The sequence below is a fragment of the Parambassis ranga genome, chromosome 15 (assembly GCF_900634625.1).
Source record: "Parambassis ranga chromosome 15, fParRan2.1, whole genome shotgun sequence".
In the NCBI taxonomy this organism is placed as follows: Eukaryota; Metazoa; Chordata; class Actinopteri; family Ambassidae; genus Parambassis; species Parambassis ranga.
Window position 1 is genome coordinate 16,593,196 of NC_041035.1, and position 18,923 is coordinate 16,612,118.

The window sequence follows — 18,923 nt, forward strand, 5'->3', positions numbered from 1 at the left end:
ATGCACACAGTCACACTAGCGTTTCCCTAACAACTCATTCAAGATGCATCTTTTTTCTTACAAACACCCACACACACTTGCAGGTGCAGGCTGAATCAGCGCAGTACCTCAGGGGTTACAGTTGGGAGGGAGGGGCACTGAGAGATGTTTTTGGCTACCTGCAGAGCCTCTATCCTCAGAGCAGCAAACACCAGCTCCTCCTTGGCCAAATTACAGGGGTAAAGGAGGAGGGTGGTGGGCCAAGAGGAATGAGAGAGCAAAGGGAAAACATTTAGAAACTTCATTTGAACGCACACACTTGCTGCTTTCTACATTTCACGCAACACAGATCTACTTCACACAGCAACTCAGGGAAGAGAAGGAAAATGTGAAAAGAACAAACAGGAATACTGTTTATACAAACACACACAGAGACACACAGACACACACACAGTTACCCTTCAACGGGCCACCACACAGTTTATCAGCTAGGGTCTTGTGTGGTCTGCGAACACACCTGTAGTTTTTGGGCGAATGCGGTGGGGTTGGTCTCAGCCAGGTCAGGCTCCAGGTACTGCAGGGGGTCTCCACACTCAGCCAGCCTGTCTAACATGGGTATGGCCAAGGCTGGAGCAGGGGCCTCCATGGGGCCCTGGCTAGGGGGCTACAAGGTTCACCAGGAGGCAGAGGGTAGGGAGGAGGGCAGGGGACAGCATGGCAAAGCAAGCGCTGAGTGTTTGAGTGGCAGCATTTAGGAGCTGATTCACTGAATTCAAGCAGCGAACCAAATGTGAAGGCTGGCTATTCTTACAGTGACAAGCCTTTACTGAGAGTCCTTGTGACTGATGCTTGAGGGCTGAGTCCCAGCTTATAATAAAACCTATGCAACATGGCACTCTGTCACCCCCTTGTGACTTAATGGTGTAAATGTATCAAAAATAAGAAAAAAAAACAGCCACCCTTTACATGATGATGACTCAACACAGAGATGAAAATATTTTTTCACAACATACTACTGATTGAATTCAAATCTGTACACAGACATTCTGCTTACCTGTTCATCCCTCTCTGTGCTCTGTGTTCGGCTGAGTGCCTCACTTTCTCTCTTCCTGCCCTTATCCCCAGCACAGCCTTCAGGTCCAGGCCTGGGGCTCAACACTGGTGTCTTCATACCTGCTGTTATCTGAGCCTCCATCTCCTCGAAACTCCTGCCCAGAATGAGACAAACAGCAGTCGGGTGGGGAGGTAGGGGCATGACATGTAATGCACTGTATGTGATGGATGGCAGTATTCATGAAAACATTGCTGAAGTAGCTGAGATGCATTCATTATGCAATGCAAAGCACTGTGGTTAACATCTAGCCTAACTGCAGAGCAGGAAACTGAACTCTGAAAGCATAAACAGACGTCATCATGAAATACTGTAAGGTAGAAGAAGTTGTTTTACCCTGTGCAGGGGGAGTTGGGTTCAGATCCATGTGTATTTTTGGTTAAGTTGTCAGACACTGAGTCCAAATTCAAGTACAAAGATGGCTTCTTCACAGACAGTGGCTACGAGAAACACAGTATAAACATTGTCATATCAAACTAAACAAACCAAATATCTTTATGACATCAAACACTCACCGGGGAAGAGGATCCAATCTTCTCCATATACTCAATTTCATAATCTTGTACTAAGAAAGAAAAAAGACAAAACAGAAGATGAAGTGGAGACAGGTCAGTGTTGAGCTCTGGTGTGAGAGATGACAGGCTGAGGCTGAGCTGGCTGTTCTCTGTTTCCTCTCTGACCCAGATGGAGCCAGACAGCCTCTGGGAAGAGGTGGCTCTTCTGGAGTTCAGAGGGCAGTAGAGAACTGGGCCAGCAAGCTCGTTTTACTGCCACGAGTACAAAAATCAATATCACTGCTGTATGAATAAAGTGGCTGATTGCTGTACATGAAGCGCTGTTCAAACAGAAGCTCTGAAAACACCTCAAGCCACTCCTGTCTGTGGTATGCTTGGATGTCTCCAGGCAGCTATTTGGACACAGGTGGCTGGAGGTACAAAGACAGAAAGTCGTGCCTCACCTGCAGCTTCCTTTTCATTAACAAATGATGTAAGGTCGCATGGCTGAGGGAAGTCTTGTTGGTCGGAGTTCAAATCCACATCCACGTCTGCCAATGCTGCCCATTTATGACTGATGGAGGAAGCCAGCTTCTCCTCGTCTGTGGCGTGGTCATCCTGCGAGTGGCTTTGAGGTTCGTCTGTCGGCGCAGCATCCTGCAAGATAAAACAAGATGGCAAGAGTAAGATGGAAGAAGGAGATATGCAGGTAGACAAAACTGATAAAGCAAAGGGAGGAATACACACCGGGGACAGGTCAGATAACGGGGATTTCTTGGGTGACCTCTTCACTCTGAAAGTATTACTGCAAATAAAACAACACATCAAGATCCAGAGTCACTCAGGGCTTTCAGTACACAACTCTGCATCAGATCCAATTACTGTGTAAATTCTCAAATGTGAAGCTGGTTTGGTTTGCATAAAATGATAAATAATTTACGTAAGGCAGCATTACTATATGTTATACTTACTGTGAACAAATTAATGTTTGCAGCAAGGGCTGAATCTAAAGATAGTGACTGACAGGGAGGAGTAACATGGACACAACACAAATACCAGAAAGGAATTCATAAGCAAATAAAGATAATGAAGTGGTTAGAATACTGATAGTTAGTAGCATTATTTCCCTTTGAATCTAATTATCTCCTTTACCGGTATAGATCCTATTATATATTGGTATGTTTGTAGAGATTTGTGAGCACATTAAAACAATTTTAAGAATGTTCTTAGGCTTCATTTAAATTAAATTACCTCTGGAATTGTTGTCGATGTTGCACATTTTCAGTCTAACTAAACCCACTTGGAAACAATATGAAAAACAAAACATAACTTATCATAAATATAGTTTAACAATTGGCAAATATGAACACAAGAGGGAGCACATGCGTCTCCTTTGTGAATTGACAAGGTGGAATAAGGTAATACAGGATTTATTACCTTTTTTAAAAAAAAAAATGCAGCAACATATCAAACTAATAATTATGTTAATTCCACCACAGTCCTCCAACAGTGCTTCAATGAACAATATTCCACTGACTGTAAGGTTAAAAGCTTTTTAAATGGCTGACCACACCGATCTATGATGTAATATTGCACAATTACCAGCCGGTGAGTTGTTACTCTTAAACACAGCGTTAAAAAGATGTATTGAAAATGAATTTACTCTAGTTAAAATGTGCAGGATTCATAAAAAAGCAATAAAACTGTTTGAGTTTGGGGGATATTGATGACTTAATATAAAGAGGGACAACATGCTGCTTTAAATGGATGGAATTAAGGGTCAATGATGGAAGATGGTTGTTGTGTTGTCCCTGTACTTACAACAGACAACATAGAGAGGACACACCCCTGGACTTCCTGTGACATATGAGAATACACAGACACAGGTGACAGAGAGACAGACAGAGGACACTGGCACAATAGACTAATGAACTACACCCTACAACACAGATCCTCACAGATGTACACGTTCCTACACAGAGAGGTATTGCAGACAGGGATTATGTGATTCGCTCTTAATCCTGTTTGAACTTACGATTTGATGGGAGTTTTCTTCTTCTTGGCAGGTTTGTTCAGGTTTTGGTCTTCCAGCTCCCCGATGTTGTCATTGTCATTTTCATTGTCATTATCATAGTCATTGGATGACAGTTCAAAAGAGGCAGATGCCTTAGGAGGAGAGTTGGAAATCTTGTTGGATGATTTGAAAGGGTCTATGGAGACATCAAAGGTGTTAGGGTCAAAGCCATAAGATGGCCTGGACAGTTTGGGGGAGTTTGTCATGCCTTTCTTTGAAGAAAATGGATTAAAGTTTGGATCTTCCCACTTGTCTGGTTCGTAGCTGTAAGATGCTTTAGGTAGAGCGATTTCATCCTCGTTGCCGTTCTGGGCTGCTGGAGGGTTGTTGTCCAGCTGCTCTGTCTGCGCTGGGGCTGCCTTTTTCAGCCCCAGCTTTGGTTTCCTCAGAGGCATTTTGGCACTTGCTTTCTTACCCACTTTCTTAGGTGGAGGAGAGGCCTGAGGCACCTCACCACTCTCTTCGGAGTAGTCAAACTCCAGTCTTACTGGCTGACGTTTAGGTAAGATTGGTTGCTCCTCAGGGTTGCTGATTGGCTCCTCAGGAGGAGCCGGGGGACTAGGATGATATGATTCTACAGCAGGGATGGGAGGACTCTCTGGAAGGCTGGAAAGAGGGGCACACACAGGGTCTTTACGGCCTAGAACAGGGGAATTGGCAATTTTACTACCTCCAGTGTTGAAGGGATTGATGTTCTCAAAATTCTCTGGATCCCATTTGTAGGAGGCACTAGGAGGGATCGGGGATTCGTCTTTGCTTGCTGGACTACCAGGGAGTGAGCTCTCCTCCTGGCACAAAGGTAAGGCTGGGCCAACAGCACTCTCCTCTTGGCTGGTGTGATTGGTCTCCTCTGGTAGAGGAGGCGGAGTCTCAACACGGCTCTTCCTGGTTCGTCTGAGGGTTCCTCCAGGACTCGGGGTTGCTGATCCTCCCTCTGTTTCCTCCTGGGCCTGGAGAGGGCTGGCAGCTCGAGGCTTTGCCCGCTTTTTGATCTCTGGGGTACTGCTGGATGAGGCTGGCCTAGGGCTCTCTGGGTTGGAGTTCTGCCTGAGAAAAGGCTTCTTCTTTACAGACCCAGGCCGGACCTTTTTGGGCCTGCGAAGTGTCCCCGGGGCACTCTCAGTGCCGACGCTGAAAGATTCAGAATGCGGACAAAAACCACCTGAAAAAGAACCGTCTGACAGACCGGAACTATCAAGCTCTCCTCCTTGGAGGCTGAGAGAGCGGGTCAGGGTGTGACTTGATGGCTCTGCAGCAAAGAAGTCAATGTTATATGTACCACTGGCAGCAATAGGCCTGTCCTCATCAAAAGTAGCAGACAAAGAGCCGAGGGCTGGTTCAGCTGCAGTCACATCAGAGGCAAGATCACTGTCTGAGGTGCCAGGGACTGAAAAGGAGATTGAGACACAATTAATACTAAGCTCTCCTCTAATACAAAGACAAAATCCAAGCAGAATTTAGGTAATATAGGATGCTCAACCTATATTAACTGGTCTGTGGATTGCATTATACAATAAAGAGAGTCTCTCAGCTGGACAAAAAATATGAAAAACCACACAGCCTCAGTATCTCAACATAAAGCTGTCATGTGAAACACAGATTACATCCACTAGATGGCACAATAACACTTGCAATACATTTTTAACAACAGGGTACCAGAGCTGTGTCACAGCTGAACACCTCATAGAGTTATTTTCCAAATGTACCTTTGTCATCAGATGGAAACTGCTCTCTTAGAGGCTCAGAAGGAGAAGCAGTCTTCACTGGAGTTGTAGATTCCGGGGTCTCAAAGGCTCCATCAGAGTCCGAGCTCCTGAAAAAAAGATAAGGGCACATTATACAGGATAATATCCACTATAATGATTCTACTGACCGTATCAGGGACTAAAATGTTCATTAACAAGAATGTGTGACATCCTATCACAAAGAGGAAACTGATATCATGTTTTTGGGAAACATATTGTGTAAATTTTACAAAGGTCTGTATTTTATTGTATTATATTGGAAAACAATCACCCCCAGGCCACTATCTGTGTCTAGTGGACTTTAATGGCTACAAATGAAAACGCTGAATCTGCAGAGAGGTGACACAAAACAACACCCCTGAGACAAAGCAATACCACATCACTACACAAATAAACACACATACACACACCAGGGCACCTCAAGATATCACAAGAATAAAATCAAGAGCAATCAAACGCATGACAATAGTCTGAAAATAAAGTGAGGATCATACCAAACAAAAGCAACACTGTTTTTTTCCTCATCACCCCACATACATTTTGAAGAAAAACCTTGCAGCACACCCTGTCTACCGCGCTCCGTGCTCAGCGGATCAATGTTCGTGGCTCCATCCTCCCGTCCTGTCTCACCTCTGTCTGACCGGTTCCACAGCAGCCCTGATCATGTCATCATGATGGGAGCCCCAAGAGAGACCGCGGAGGAGCCCCATAGCTGGATCCGAGTCGGGGCTGTTCCCATCTGCCGCCCCTCCCAGCAGTGTGTCCCAGCCCCAACGAGCCCACTGCAGTGGAGACAGAGCCTGCCACGCACTCACTGCCATGGCCGCCGGTGGGCTACACCTCTCAGCACCACAGTGCTACCGCCTGACACCTCTTCAGCCTCTTTCTAAGATGATGGATGAAATAACTGGGTCCAACCTTTTCCTTGCTCTCTCTCTCTTTTTTTTCCTGCAGTCTAATATCCAGTTCTCTTTGTTTTAAATCAACAATCTTTCACCTCTTTTTAGCTATATCAGCCTGTCTTCACTCCTCCCACCTCAATGAGACAGTCTGCAGAAGCCCACCTCCTGCAATAAGCTACTGTATATACTGGCAATCTCTCTCTCCCTCTCTCTCTCTCTCTCTGAGGCTCCCTCCCTCGAATGCTCTCTCTCTCTCTCTCTCTCCTGTGCTCATCCACCTCTGATCAAGCTCATTTTCATTGTTTAACACCAATGCACCTGCCACGCACACTGTGTTACAGCCTTCTTTAGGTTTTATTATTTATAATGACCATCTCCAACGAATCAGACTAATAATCAATAAGCATTGCTGAGCACATTCAGCAGGGTTCTTGGATCAAATAAAAGCAGATAATACACAACAAAAACAACAACAAAAAAATCAATAAATAAAATAGAAAAGAGGACCAGTTATCCATCGGGATGTACACGGAGTAAATGTCCAGTTGCTGTGGTCAATATGTTCACCATCTTGTGATGACATTGTAGCATGAGTGGAGTTTTTTTGCAATTTGCTTAACTTGCACTGCATGTGCTCCACTGGCAAATATAAATAATTCATCAGACTACAGTAGAAATTCTGTTAAAGGCCCAACAGAGCATTTGATTTTGATTTTAACTCTGCTAAGGTGCTTGTGATGCCAGATGAGACAGCACATGGTCAAGAAGGAAGCCAGAGTTGTAATCCCTGTGAGGGCTCGGTGTGTCCCAGCAGGATAAGACTGGTCTGCTGAAAGAAATCCATCTGGATCAGTGACTGAGAACCAGGATCATACTGTCAGATGGTCAGACAGGCAGCGACACGGACAACCTCCAAGGGCTGAACCAACTATAAGAGCGTAATGGGCTATAACACCATGAGAAAATCTACGTACAAAATTCATAAAGATTCCTCATAAAGTCCACTAGGAGTCACATCATTGCTCTGTTTATGTCCTTGCAGATCATTTTTCATGTGACTGCAAACACTGTGTTCCTATGGCAACTGAAGGCTGTTCCCACCATACATGGCGGCGGCTGGATGCGCACAGACGAACACAGGCACACAGGCAACACATCCTGCATATCCAACATGCTTCGGTGCAGTATATTACATGGTAGAGAAGCCACGGAGATCCTCATTCCCGTTTATTCTACACTACCAGTGTAGTTCATATTTATTCAAGTCATTTTAAAATCACATAGTAAGAGGTGCTGCGATTAAATTTGCAAATCATCCTTAGCGGCTTTTATGTTACCTAGTAACAAACAAAACATAGAAAGAGGAAAAACAGTGTGTGGGTGAGCAGTCAGGGGGCGAATAGAAACAAAGAGTGCAGCAGTTAATAGCAGCCTCTCAGGCTGAGATGCCTGCCTGGAGACAGGAGCTCTGCAGCGTGAGACACACCAGACGTGTCTCTGCTTCCAGCTAAATCCAACACCGTCTGTCTAAACAGCTTTCAAGGTGCTGCGGGGGAAACCTTGACCAAGCGCTGGGGAAACAGGGTTACACTGACACGTAAACCAAAAACCACCACACAGCCCAAGATGTTTATCATTAAAGAGCGATGGAAAAAGTGGAAAGGGGAGGGGTGAATGGAGACTGGCTGCTCGTCTCTAAGCAGCTGTGTGATTAGCCTCAATGGATTAGCTGCTGCACACTCATCATCACTCGACTGTCACGGTCCTTTAAACGGTCTCTGTGTGGACACACTGCCATCCATTCCTCTCCTGCTTTACCCTGAATTCTCTCACCTTCCACTGTGTCTATACATCTCCTCATCTCTTTGATATCTTTTCCTCATCCAGCAGTCAGGTTGATTTATGCTCCACTGTTTTGAGATTAAGGGATCTGCTGCTTGTCTGACTGTGATGTGCCAGCTCAATAAACTGTACATTTGTCGATGATAAAGCAACGATGTATTTATTTATTTTATGTATCAATTAAAGCAGAATTAATCTTAACAATACACACAAAAAAGGAAAGTGTTCTGTCACAGGGTTGTACTACGTGTGGTCTATACAACAAGGGACAGATAAAGAAGCCAATAGAGGGAGCTCCTGTGCTTTCAAGCCTCTGATGAATGAGTGTCTGGATATCAAGTATTACATCATGCACACCCTGTGAAACAACCTATATTCAGTCTTCCTACACAGTTTACACAGATGTGACGTGGCAGCACGAACAAAATGTACAGAATATATTATTCTATACAACCTTAACCTGAGCAAATGAAATCCCACAGAGAATCCCTCTGGACCCTTTGCTCTTTGAGCAAACTTCCAGCAATTTCTGTCTCTTTTAACTGGGGTCCGGATCCTTTCATCCAAGAAGTGACTCAAAACAAAGAAGCCAATAACAAAAGTGTGTCAGACTAAGATAATCTGAGTGTAATTCCTCATCTAGCCTAATCTAAGACTGATTGCAAGCAGATGGCACATTAAAAGACAATGACAGCAAGGAGGCAATACCCTAGATTAATCAGATCATTCATTGCTCCAACCTCTCAATAAATACAGACAACAACACAATGTGTGCTCTCATTTTCAGAATAACAGTCCTTAAAGCATGAACACTTCACACTCCCGGATCAGAGGCCTGCAGTGACCTGAAGTGTGAATGCTTTTTACAGTGTAAGTGCTTTTGACAGTATTACACAACTTTGGTAAAAGCCTTATTATTAATGGTTGGGATGGTGGACACACCTGTGGGAGAACAACTGCTAGCTCACCTTTTCCTGCAGCAAAAGCCTGATCTGCTATAAATCATTAATTTCTTCATACAAACATTGAGTACATTTCCCCCCACCCCTCTCCTCTTTTCCCCCCGTTTCTTGTTCTACAGTGAGTCTGAGATATAAATAAAACAAAGTAGAGCACTCTTGCTCCATCTCTCACCCGCTGATATTCCTGAGTTATCATCCGCCCCCACACAGCGTGTTCTATTTCAACACAGTCCCCAGCTCTTGCTCCCAGAGCGGCAGTCTCGTCCTCCTTCCCACAGAACAAAACATCACCCCACCAGCTCCCTACGGCACCTGTGTATTCTGGGTCCCACAGACTCTCCTGAAAGCGGTATTACATTATATCCATACGTGCTGTGCTGTAGTTGAAGCACACTGATGCACATGTGGCTGCACACGTGCTCCAATTTTACCTCACACTCCTAATTTGTATCAACAACAAAACAAACAACAACAACAGTGGCATGCCTAGTAGGCTGCATTGACAGATTGCTGCAGTTATGGAGCTATACAGCATTACTCACTGGTGACATAATATAATCACTGTGCATCCAAAATGAATATTTACTGCATTTTGCATTGACGAGGTTGTGAATAAATAAAAACAACACATGACAATCTTCCAGCTTTTCAATACATTTTCCTGATGATCCTTTCCTTTTTTTGATTTGCTGTGTAAATGCAGATGAAGTCAAACTCACATGTGTTCCTGAGAGGGACAGGGGGTCTGTCCTTGTTCCATGGACTCGTTGGCTCCCATCCTCAGCTAGCTCTACCACCCCAGCCCCCCCTGCCTGCTCCTGCTCTCCAGCCACCCTCCACATCCACCTGCTCTCTTCTCCCCCACAAAAAAAACCCTTCTTCTTTGCAAAGGAGGCAGGCAGCTTGTTTTGGAGGAGATGAGCACCGGTTGAGCGGAATGCGCTGCAATGCAGAGGATGAGCGAGTTCTGCTCGCATCAGGGGCTAAAACAGTGGATGATTAAGGACTCCTCACTTTATGCGATGCATCCCCGATCCTCTGTGCTCCTCTACAAGGCTGGGAATATTTCTGCTTCTCATCTGGTGGCAAAATGATGCAACACCAGGAGGACTAAAATCTCCAATATGGAAGAAAGAAAAGCAGAAAATAATCCAAAACAAAAGGGATAAAATAAAAATCCAGCTGTCTTGCATGTGCGTCTGTGGTGCCTCTTCTCTGTTTGGCTGCTGATATCGCTGAGCTGTGTTGCTACTCTCACTGTCTCCCTCCCCCCTCTTTCCTCCACTCTCTCCCCTAACACCAGCCTCCTGTGCCTTTAAAAAGACAAGCAGCGTTTTTTCATTCGCTACACTGCCACTATGCAGGAGTCAGACAATAGCAGACCCCCTAAACCACTCAGATTAACAGCCGCTTTCTCCCTCACTGTGTCAGCTCTTCCTCCCTCCCACGGTATAAGCATACCTTGTGAATTTTCCAGGAGTTCCCACTCTCACTCCCAGTGAGCATGCATAGTGAAAATGTAATGTTTGTGCCTCCTTTTCACACAATGGAAGCTTCCAACACTCAGCTTAGCCAACCAGAGGGATGCCTGACGTAAACAATAGGCCCTGAGAAACACACTGTCTCTTTCCTCCAAGGCAGCCAGTTACCCTGAATCAGCAAAGTTAAGGTGTAAAAGTCTAATTTTATAAAGATGTCATAGCTTATATATATTTTCAAATGTAAATCTTTTCCCTGATGTGGTGTATTCTTTGCTAAAAAGACAATATGCCTTCTGACATCTGAGCACCTCATTTAGTAATTCTCTGTGCTGAATCCCAGGACAGAAGGTTGGGTGGATGATCTCATTTACCGACACTTTCCCCAAACCTTGAACTGCATCAATGCCCGGATGAGTCTAGACATGTGTCTCTTGTGTGTCATTTTCTTTTAGTCCTTTTTGGGTGATAGACACAGAGTCATGTGTCCTAAGGGACAGAAATAGGAGGAGGAACAGGTTCAACAAATTTCCTATTGCCTGTCAAGAAACAAATAGAAAGAGGGGCATTGGAAATATGAGAAGAATAAAGCTATTGTGCACTCATGGGAAAGTGAGGAATAGGAAGGGCTACACTACAATAAGCAGAGCCTGCAGGACTTGTAGGCACACAGTCACAGTATTAAGGTTTCAGGTGTCACATCTCTCAGCCTGAAGAAAACTGATTGAAATCTCCTGTTCCTGGACAAAACACACAAAACACGGTGTACAAACCTAACACCCCATCAGAAAAGGGTGGGGTGTGTTTGCATGTAAGCATAAAGTCCATTAACTGATGTCAAGAGTATTGATGTGATTCTAGACTCTGGTGGGCTTGTTGTAGTTTCACAAGCAGAGTGGGACACATAAAACTGGCAGCCCACTTTACATCTCCTAACACAGACCCCTGCCTGAAACACATATTGATTCTTGCCGACTGAATCACCCCCCCACCCCTAATTCCAGCTCATGTATGTATCTAGGGCAGCAAAACATGTAGAATATGTGTCAAGCCTATTGTACCTATTGTATTGACTGTGATGTAAACATCCTCTTTGCATTGTGGCTTTTGGAGCGCAGCTTTGCACTTCAGCCTGAACTGCAGAAAGTGATGAAATGAAAAATTCAACGAACTCAGGCACTGGAAGATATGGCTGTGGCAGGTTTTTCTGAAAGATTCATAGCAGCACTCAAGAAGAAACAGGGTCACTACAGTCCACATGCATGCAGCCAGTCTGTGGATGCTTCTAAGCTGTGTGGATACAATAAATATGATTGTATTTCTTTTAAATATAAAAACGTTGTGTAACTGAGGCAACACTAGTGAGAGTTGTGGCAACAGATTTTTCTTTGTGTGTGTAAACAATACACACCGAAACACACTTTTTAAAATCCTGTTTGTGTTCCATATAAGAAAAAAGCTGTATTGAGCTCATGAACAACTTTCAGCCGCATTTATAGCTTTTCAGATATTTTGAGATTCAATCTTTGTCTATGTACCATTAAAGGTAAATAGCACAAGCTGGAAGGATTAGACATCCATCAACCTGTTTTCTCAATCACAGATGTGTGTCGTGTGGTTCAACAAGATAGTGAGGAGAACATTTGCCACAGACAAAAAAACAAATCTGTTTAAATATTTTCCTCAAACAGAAGAACGTGGAGGTTCTTGGAATGATGACAAATTATTGTAAATGCATGGGAAGAGCAGACTGGTTAGCTGCATGTTTATAAACTGTGGGAGACACTGACAGATTCATTATACTGAAATATTATTGAGACAAAAACAGGCAGGCTACAGTGTCTCTATGCAACACAATGAATCATTTGGGAAAAAGAAAATAAAATGTGCCGATTTCTGCAGTGACCGCTTTTCTGGAGGCAAACAAGACAATCTGTGACATCCAATCAGAATATTCAGCCCACTGCATGCTCTGCTGCCCAGTACTAACAGGCCTGACAGGTATCATAAATAATATAACAACACTATGCTCGCCTGGCATTCTTATAATTCTAGTCTTGTCTGATCAAGGTGAATGTTTATAAAGCTATAAAGCAACATTAGCTGACATCAATCGAGAGTAAATGTGTAGACTCTGGTGCACTTTGAGGTCTGCAGGCGACTGCTGCATTAAGACAGCAGAGTGCAGGCACAGGCTTGCAGAACCACATGGGGACTGAATTCTGCAAAAGGGAAAGCCCCCTCTGCTGGTTGTAAACAGCACTGCCGTATAAAAGAGGCTGAGTCATTCCGTCTAACAAAATAACATCTATGAAATAAACTGCAAAGCCAAGAAAGGCTGCAGAGGAACACTGAAAATCATCAGCAGAGGAAGCATGCCAAAAGTACAATATAAAAACTCCCATTTAAACTCATTCATTCATCATCACCACTGCTGAAATGAATATAAACCACTGTGTTCTGACAACAGCAACTTTGAGCTATAATTACAACAAATAAGGCAAAATACAAAACAGAGGTCCTGATCCTGCAGACTGCAGCTGAAATATTCATGTATACATTTAGTCCTCTGCTTTATTAACAAGCCACAATTACACAGTATGCATTTGAGTTTCCATGACCACAAAGTTCACATTAGAAAATCCCATTTCCTTTGAGTTCATGTGGTAAATGTGCATAGCAGTGCTATACTGTAATTTTATGAGTGGAGTAAGAAGACTTGGGAGGGTTTTTGACATAGCAGAGAAGAAAATGAGAATGGCACAGTATATGTATAGGACTCAGCACTGACACAAGTTAGCCTGTGTTTTACTTACCAGTACTCATAATAGTTCAGTGTGTGTGTGCCCCAGTCAGCAAGCACAAAAGAATTGAAACTTTCTGGTTTGTGCAGCCAGAATATGGAGCACCCTGAGCAGCTGTTCAGTTTCCACCAGTTCTAACAGAATTAGCTGGATCTGTAGCTGCTTAATGCTAATAATGTGTTAGATGCAGGTTAGATGATTTGCTCTAAAGATATGAAAAATAAGACGTAACTAGATGAGTTAATTTATGGCCAGAAAGCCCACATCAATGAGAACGATGCTACAAAGCTCTGATGATCATTCAGCACTATGAGTCTCTTTCACATGTGTCCATAATAAAGAAACACTTGTTTTTAAAAGTACACATTTTAACTTCAAACTGTTCTTCTTGTTTTTCCAGTTTCAGTCAAATGAATTTAATGAAGATTTTTTTTAACTTCATGATAATTATGAAACATGAGCCAGCTGCAAAACAGGTAATAAGAACCACCTCCACCACCACTAAAGCAAACAAACACAACAAGTCAATGAGGTCATGTTAATCTAAATATAAGATTTGGGTACTGCTACTGTACTGCCTGCTAATGGTTCACAGCTCAGCACAAATGATTAATAACTGAACCTTTCTTTTAAGTCAGAACAAGGAAACAGCATAAATGATTAGATTTCAATTTACTTCCTGTCCAAGTGACCTGATAAGCAGGACATGCAGGCTAATTCAGTGGGCCAGTTTCGTGCTGCATTTGACCTGAGCTGTGAAAGGATAAGGATATGGCTGCTTTACGTGACACAGTCTAAGGAGACTAGTGTCAGAACCGGATAAATCTACTGTAAAGTGTAAATGAAGATTCACAACACTGATAAAAAAACAGGTTCAGGAAGTGTGACATGCTCATACCTGAAGGGGACGTGGCAGGGTGCAGAAGCAGGGAAATGGTCGTCACACTGGTTGGGTGCAGGAGGAGGGCAGGGGGATGCAGGTGGGGTTGTTAGAGTTTTGGGGATGTGACTCGTTAGGGGTGTGGGAGTAGGGAACTCGGCGGTGTCTTGGAGGTGAGGGGGGAAGTGTTGAGGAGGTGGAGGAGAGGCAGGGGCAGGGTGACGTCTTTCTGCCTGCTCAGCAATGGAGGGCCTGCAGGGGGAGGGAAGACAAAACATTAAGAGAGAGAGACCAAAACAAAAAGACCAAGCACAGCGATTCAGGGTATGCACATAGTTTTCGCTTCATATCCGTGTACGCACGTCCCATTAAGGCAACTTACCTCGAAGCAGAGAAAGGCAGAGCGCTCTCCTCTGTGCCCTCACCTAAACCTAGCAGTGACTTAAAAAATAAAAGGCCCACTACCACCATCCTAGGTACGCGTCAACAATTAAATCACATGAAACTAAAAGTGTAACTCCCCTAACATGATATAGTCCATGCCTGCCTGACCTGTCCTCTGCAGGGACGTAGCCTGTTTAAGGAACACCAGCTCTGTCATCAGTGACCACCTGGTGGAGTGGATTTGGACCGGATCCAGGCCTGTCTTATCAGGAGTGGTAGCTCTCTAATCTGACAGGCAAAGCAATGGACGCCCAAGCAGCTGTTCCCCACTTGGGGCATGGCTCCTGATTAGCTCTAAAAATACCCAGTAGCCCCTTCTACAACATAAGGGCTTCACAATACCTCCATCAACTAAAACACATTTAGAGCAATCAGGCATCAAGTCAACCATCTCCTGAGCTGCACTTTAAAAGTCCCTCCCAGACTCAAACACAGCTCTGTTACTCTGTCCAGTAAAGTCAGAACTTAATAACATTTAATGAGGGTGTGTGCTTTTCTTAAGGGCGTAGCAAGTTAGAGTTTACATCTAAACCCTGCCAGGGTTCCCATTATTAAATGTACAGAATTTTCTAATGGGTGCAGGCTGGTTGCATAAGGGACCATCAATGTTAAGTTTAATTTTTATTTGTTCTCATTCTTGTCTCTACAAATCCATGATCAGAAACCTACACCAGCAGGCCAAAGTTGTACATGTGTCAGCATCTGTGGCCAACTTGGCACAGGCTGCCTGGAAATAGACACAAGCAAGTCACAACATAGTTTGAGCAAAATATCATAAGACCCCCTTCTAGAAAACTCTACAAATCCAGACGCCTTGCTTCAATCTTCTCTACGTATGATGACCTGGATGACTGAGAATCTTCATCAACACCCCATAGATGGACAAAGGTCCTGGAACAGGCAGATAAATGAAAGAAGCCTAATAGGAGTGTAGTCACTGATTCAGTGCGGTGGATACACTCAGGTCAACAGCTGGAGATTTCCAGTGTATTCCTGCCTCTGGATATGATGTGTGCAAAGTAGCAAAACTTTTCTGTATGCAACACATTAGATCCTGCACATGTGCTCTTTTACAGCAAAACATTACAGCTGGCATTAACACCTGGAGGCCGACCAACAGTAATTCATCTGTGTGCCGGGCATTGCTCAAGGACACCTCACAGGCAGCTCAAAATGAACCCACATATGACAAGAGATCCATTAGTTTGTTGTCCAGGTAACCAACCTGACAGTATTTGAGCCATCTCTATACATATATTTAAGGTACCTAACAGAAAACGGCTGGACTTGAAGCACACCAGGTCCAGGCAGTTTAATGCTACATGGAGAGCTGTAAATAAAACCAGCTGAAGGTGCAGTGTGCAGCGTTTCTGTAAATGTTGTAATAAGGGGCGGACCATTTCTGTGCTGCAGCCAACTGTGAAGTCAAACCTTGCCTCTCACTCACACACACACACACACACACACTCCACATTGTATATATGTTACAAAGCATCTAGTATAAATTACCCAACACACTTCTGTCACTACTAAGATGGAACTATTACTTAAAAGCAGGCTGGAGTTGCTGAACACATGGAGTTCAGCCACTACACTGGTGCTTGCAAAAGGCAAATGAACCTACAATCGCCATGGCAACTAGACTATTTACAGTACAGTGTGGGCTACAGCACATCCTACTTCCTTTTTAACTTCAAAAAACACAGACAAGGAACATACTACATACCAATCTAAACAGTCACAACAATTCCCAGTTTCCCAGTTAGCTTTTATTTCTGAAAGCTTGTTTTCACCACTCCAACAGGAGATCTGGAAAGCTCACAAACAGTAGTTAATAGTTAGATTTACTCAGGAGAGTTTTTGCCATCTGTCAGAAAGAATGGAGCACAACATGCTCTAACATGTTACATTAAAAAAAAAAGAAGGAGGCGGTATGCCGTTCATTTCATAACTTAGTTTCGGGTAAGCCTTCTGTCCCCCTTCGTCTTTCTATTTGTCCCTCCCTTCAACCCATCTGGTGAGGTCAGCAGTGGCAGAGTGTAATTAGCACTAGTTACCTACAGACCATCTGCTGCATCCACCTGGAAAGACTTAGACACAAACACTCACCACAGACACACGCAAAAAGGAAAACAGCTACTTTCTGTCAACTCACCCAGATTTCAGCCATGGATGAATCCATCACACGACTTACAGAGGTAACTACAGTAAGCGGTCGTAATAACTTCTGCTGGGTGCCTGCTATACTCCCAATGTCTTGGTTGCTCTCCCGTCTGCCTGTCTGGGACCGACTCTGTCATACACACACACGCGCAGCACATGCTCAAGTGTTTCCCTGAACCCTGGCTTTTGTTCCACTCTGTCTGGTCTGTGCAAATGACTTCAGTGGGGCCGAGTGCCTGCCCAAATTCCTCCCACTACAGGCTTCAGTTCACAAAGCCGTGTAGACTGAGCAGGACTGACAGCTAGGACAGCCTCTGGGGGGCGGAGGGAAAAAAAGAGACACATGTACACACAGACGCACACTTCATCGGCTGTGCTGTCGCATTTCTGTCTCTGCCACATGTATGCAAGTGTAACTTTATCTTTTGATGAAAACAAGGGGAAAAGCAGTGCCGGTCGTCCTCTTTACAACTCTGGATGAGGGTGTATGTCTCCAACAGCAGTGATGGGACAAGTGTTGAGACTGACAGGCAGCATGTGCTACTCTGGCATGTGGATGGCTCTTGGCACGCAGCAGTGAATGACAAATGAGATAACTAAGACAGCAGTCTGAGATCTACCCTGTTTTAACAGGATAATTTCACACTTTCATGACAAATGAACATTTTCAGTAAAAGAATGAAATATGTGGGAAGTAAATCCAGCAAGAGCTGTTAAAAAGCTAAAATAAATACTGCGCGCCCACATGGAGGTCGAACTGAGCGACATGCTGATTTACTATGTGTATTTAACATAGTTAGACGTTTTAACAACATGAAGGGTCCACTGCTATTACATCAAGCAGTGCAAATCTGTGAGACTACTGCCCATTCGTCTAGTCAGACACTGTTAAACTGCTGTAGACAGAAACAGCCTACCAGACGCCCCCGAATGCCTGAAATCCAAACACAGCCACCAAACTCCTGGAAATCCATTTTAGATGTGTGACAGGAAGTGCAGTGTGTGAACTGCTGAGCTGTAAAGCATAATGTCGCCCTGAGAGTCTGGATTTTAACAAATACCGTAGCTGCTTTAATAGCACTGTAAAGTAATGTAGGTTGTTCAGATTGACAAAGACATCCCTAGATTTCAGTCAATCAGGGATAATAGGATCATGTCTTCTTTAATCCAAACCCTGAATAATCTAGAAACAGGAAAACAATGGGCCTGCTATAGAATGTTTGTATTTGATAGTGTATAAATCCTCAAAGACACTCACCCACTGTCCTGTAGCTCTGCAGGAGGATCCTGGACTGTCTCTGTCTCTGCAGTTTTCTCAGCTGGGACTGTAAATGGCTCCACAGGTGGGACCTCTGCTGGTTTTTCCACTAGCTCCTCACTAACGAGCTTTGTGTCTGGCTGTAGGGACTCTGTTGTCTTGTTTATTGGCTCTGGTTCTTCATTCTTTGTTGGTTCTATGAAACCTACTTCACATTTGGTTGATTCTGGCGTCTCCTCTGTATTTTGTGTTGGTTCTAATACTTCAGCCTGCTCCTCTGCTTTTTGCGAAGTCACTGGTTGACTTTTCAGCTCTTCAACCTCGTCTGAAGGCTCTTCTTCTTCTTTCTTGGTTGGTTCTGGGAGCTCGCTTGTTTTTGTTTCTTCTGGAGGATCTGCTTCTATGCTGTCTGTGGGCTCTGTTTTCTGCTGTGTTGGTTCAAGGAGATCTGTTGTCTTCTTCAAAGGTTCAGGAAGGTCCACTGGCTTCTTCACAACACTTAGAGATGGGATCTCTGCCGTCGTCTTTTCTGCAGCTTGCTCTACTTCTGGGATCTCCTCTTGTCTCAGAGGAGTAGCTATCTCCTCAGTTGGAGTCAGAAACTCCAACTGTGGAGGCTCCAGAGATGGGAGGGGTCTGCAAAAAACAATAGAAGAAGAGGGGGTTGGGGGATTTGTTGTTTTGTTTACAGCACATGCTCAAGGAATGACTGACAAATCACAAATGTGTGTACTTATATGGCAAAACAGGAACATGTGTCTTACAAGTGTGCAGAAATACTTTAGGT

At 44.1% G+C, this 18,923-nt stretch overlaps 1 protein-coding gene across 12 annotated transcripts in view; it reads right to left on the reverse strand.

The window, feature by feature from the left end:
- The window catches only part of tacc2 (transforming, acidic coiled-coil containing protein 2), a 39,803-nt gene that overhangs the window by 6,399 nt on the left and 14,481 nt on the right, over positions 1–18,923 (reverse strand). For 6 of the 12 annotated variants that reach the window (XR_003671852.1, XM_028423984.1, XM_028423975.1 and 3 more), the window contains 11 exons: positions 18,137–18,772; positions 14,290–14,523; positions 5,365–5,471; positions 3,620–5,045; positions 2,332–2,389; positions 2,049–2,241; positions 1,606–1,655; positions 1,427–1,530; positions 1,034–1,187; positions 497–643; positions 108–200 (listed from right to left, as the gene is read on the reverse strand). Coding sequence is in view for 11 of the 12 variants with exons in the window: in XM_028423984.1 (XP_028279785.1) it covers positions 108–200; positions 497–643; positions 1,034–1,187; positions 1,427–1,530; positions 1,606–1,655; positions 2,049–2,241; positions 2,332–2,389; positions 3,620–5,045; positions 5,365–5,471; positions 14,290–14,523; positions 18,137–18,772 (3,202 nt within the window). In the remaining variant the exon portion in view is untranslated. The other 6 variants (XM_028423980.1, XM_028423979.1, XM_028423976.1 and 3 more) reach the window with 5 other exon arrangements.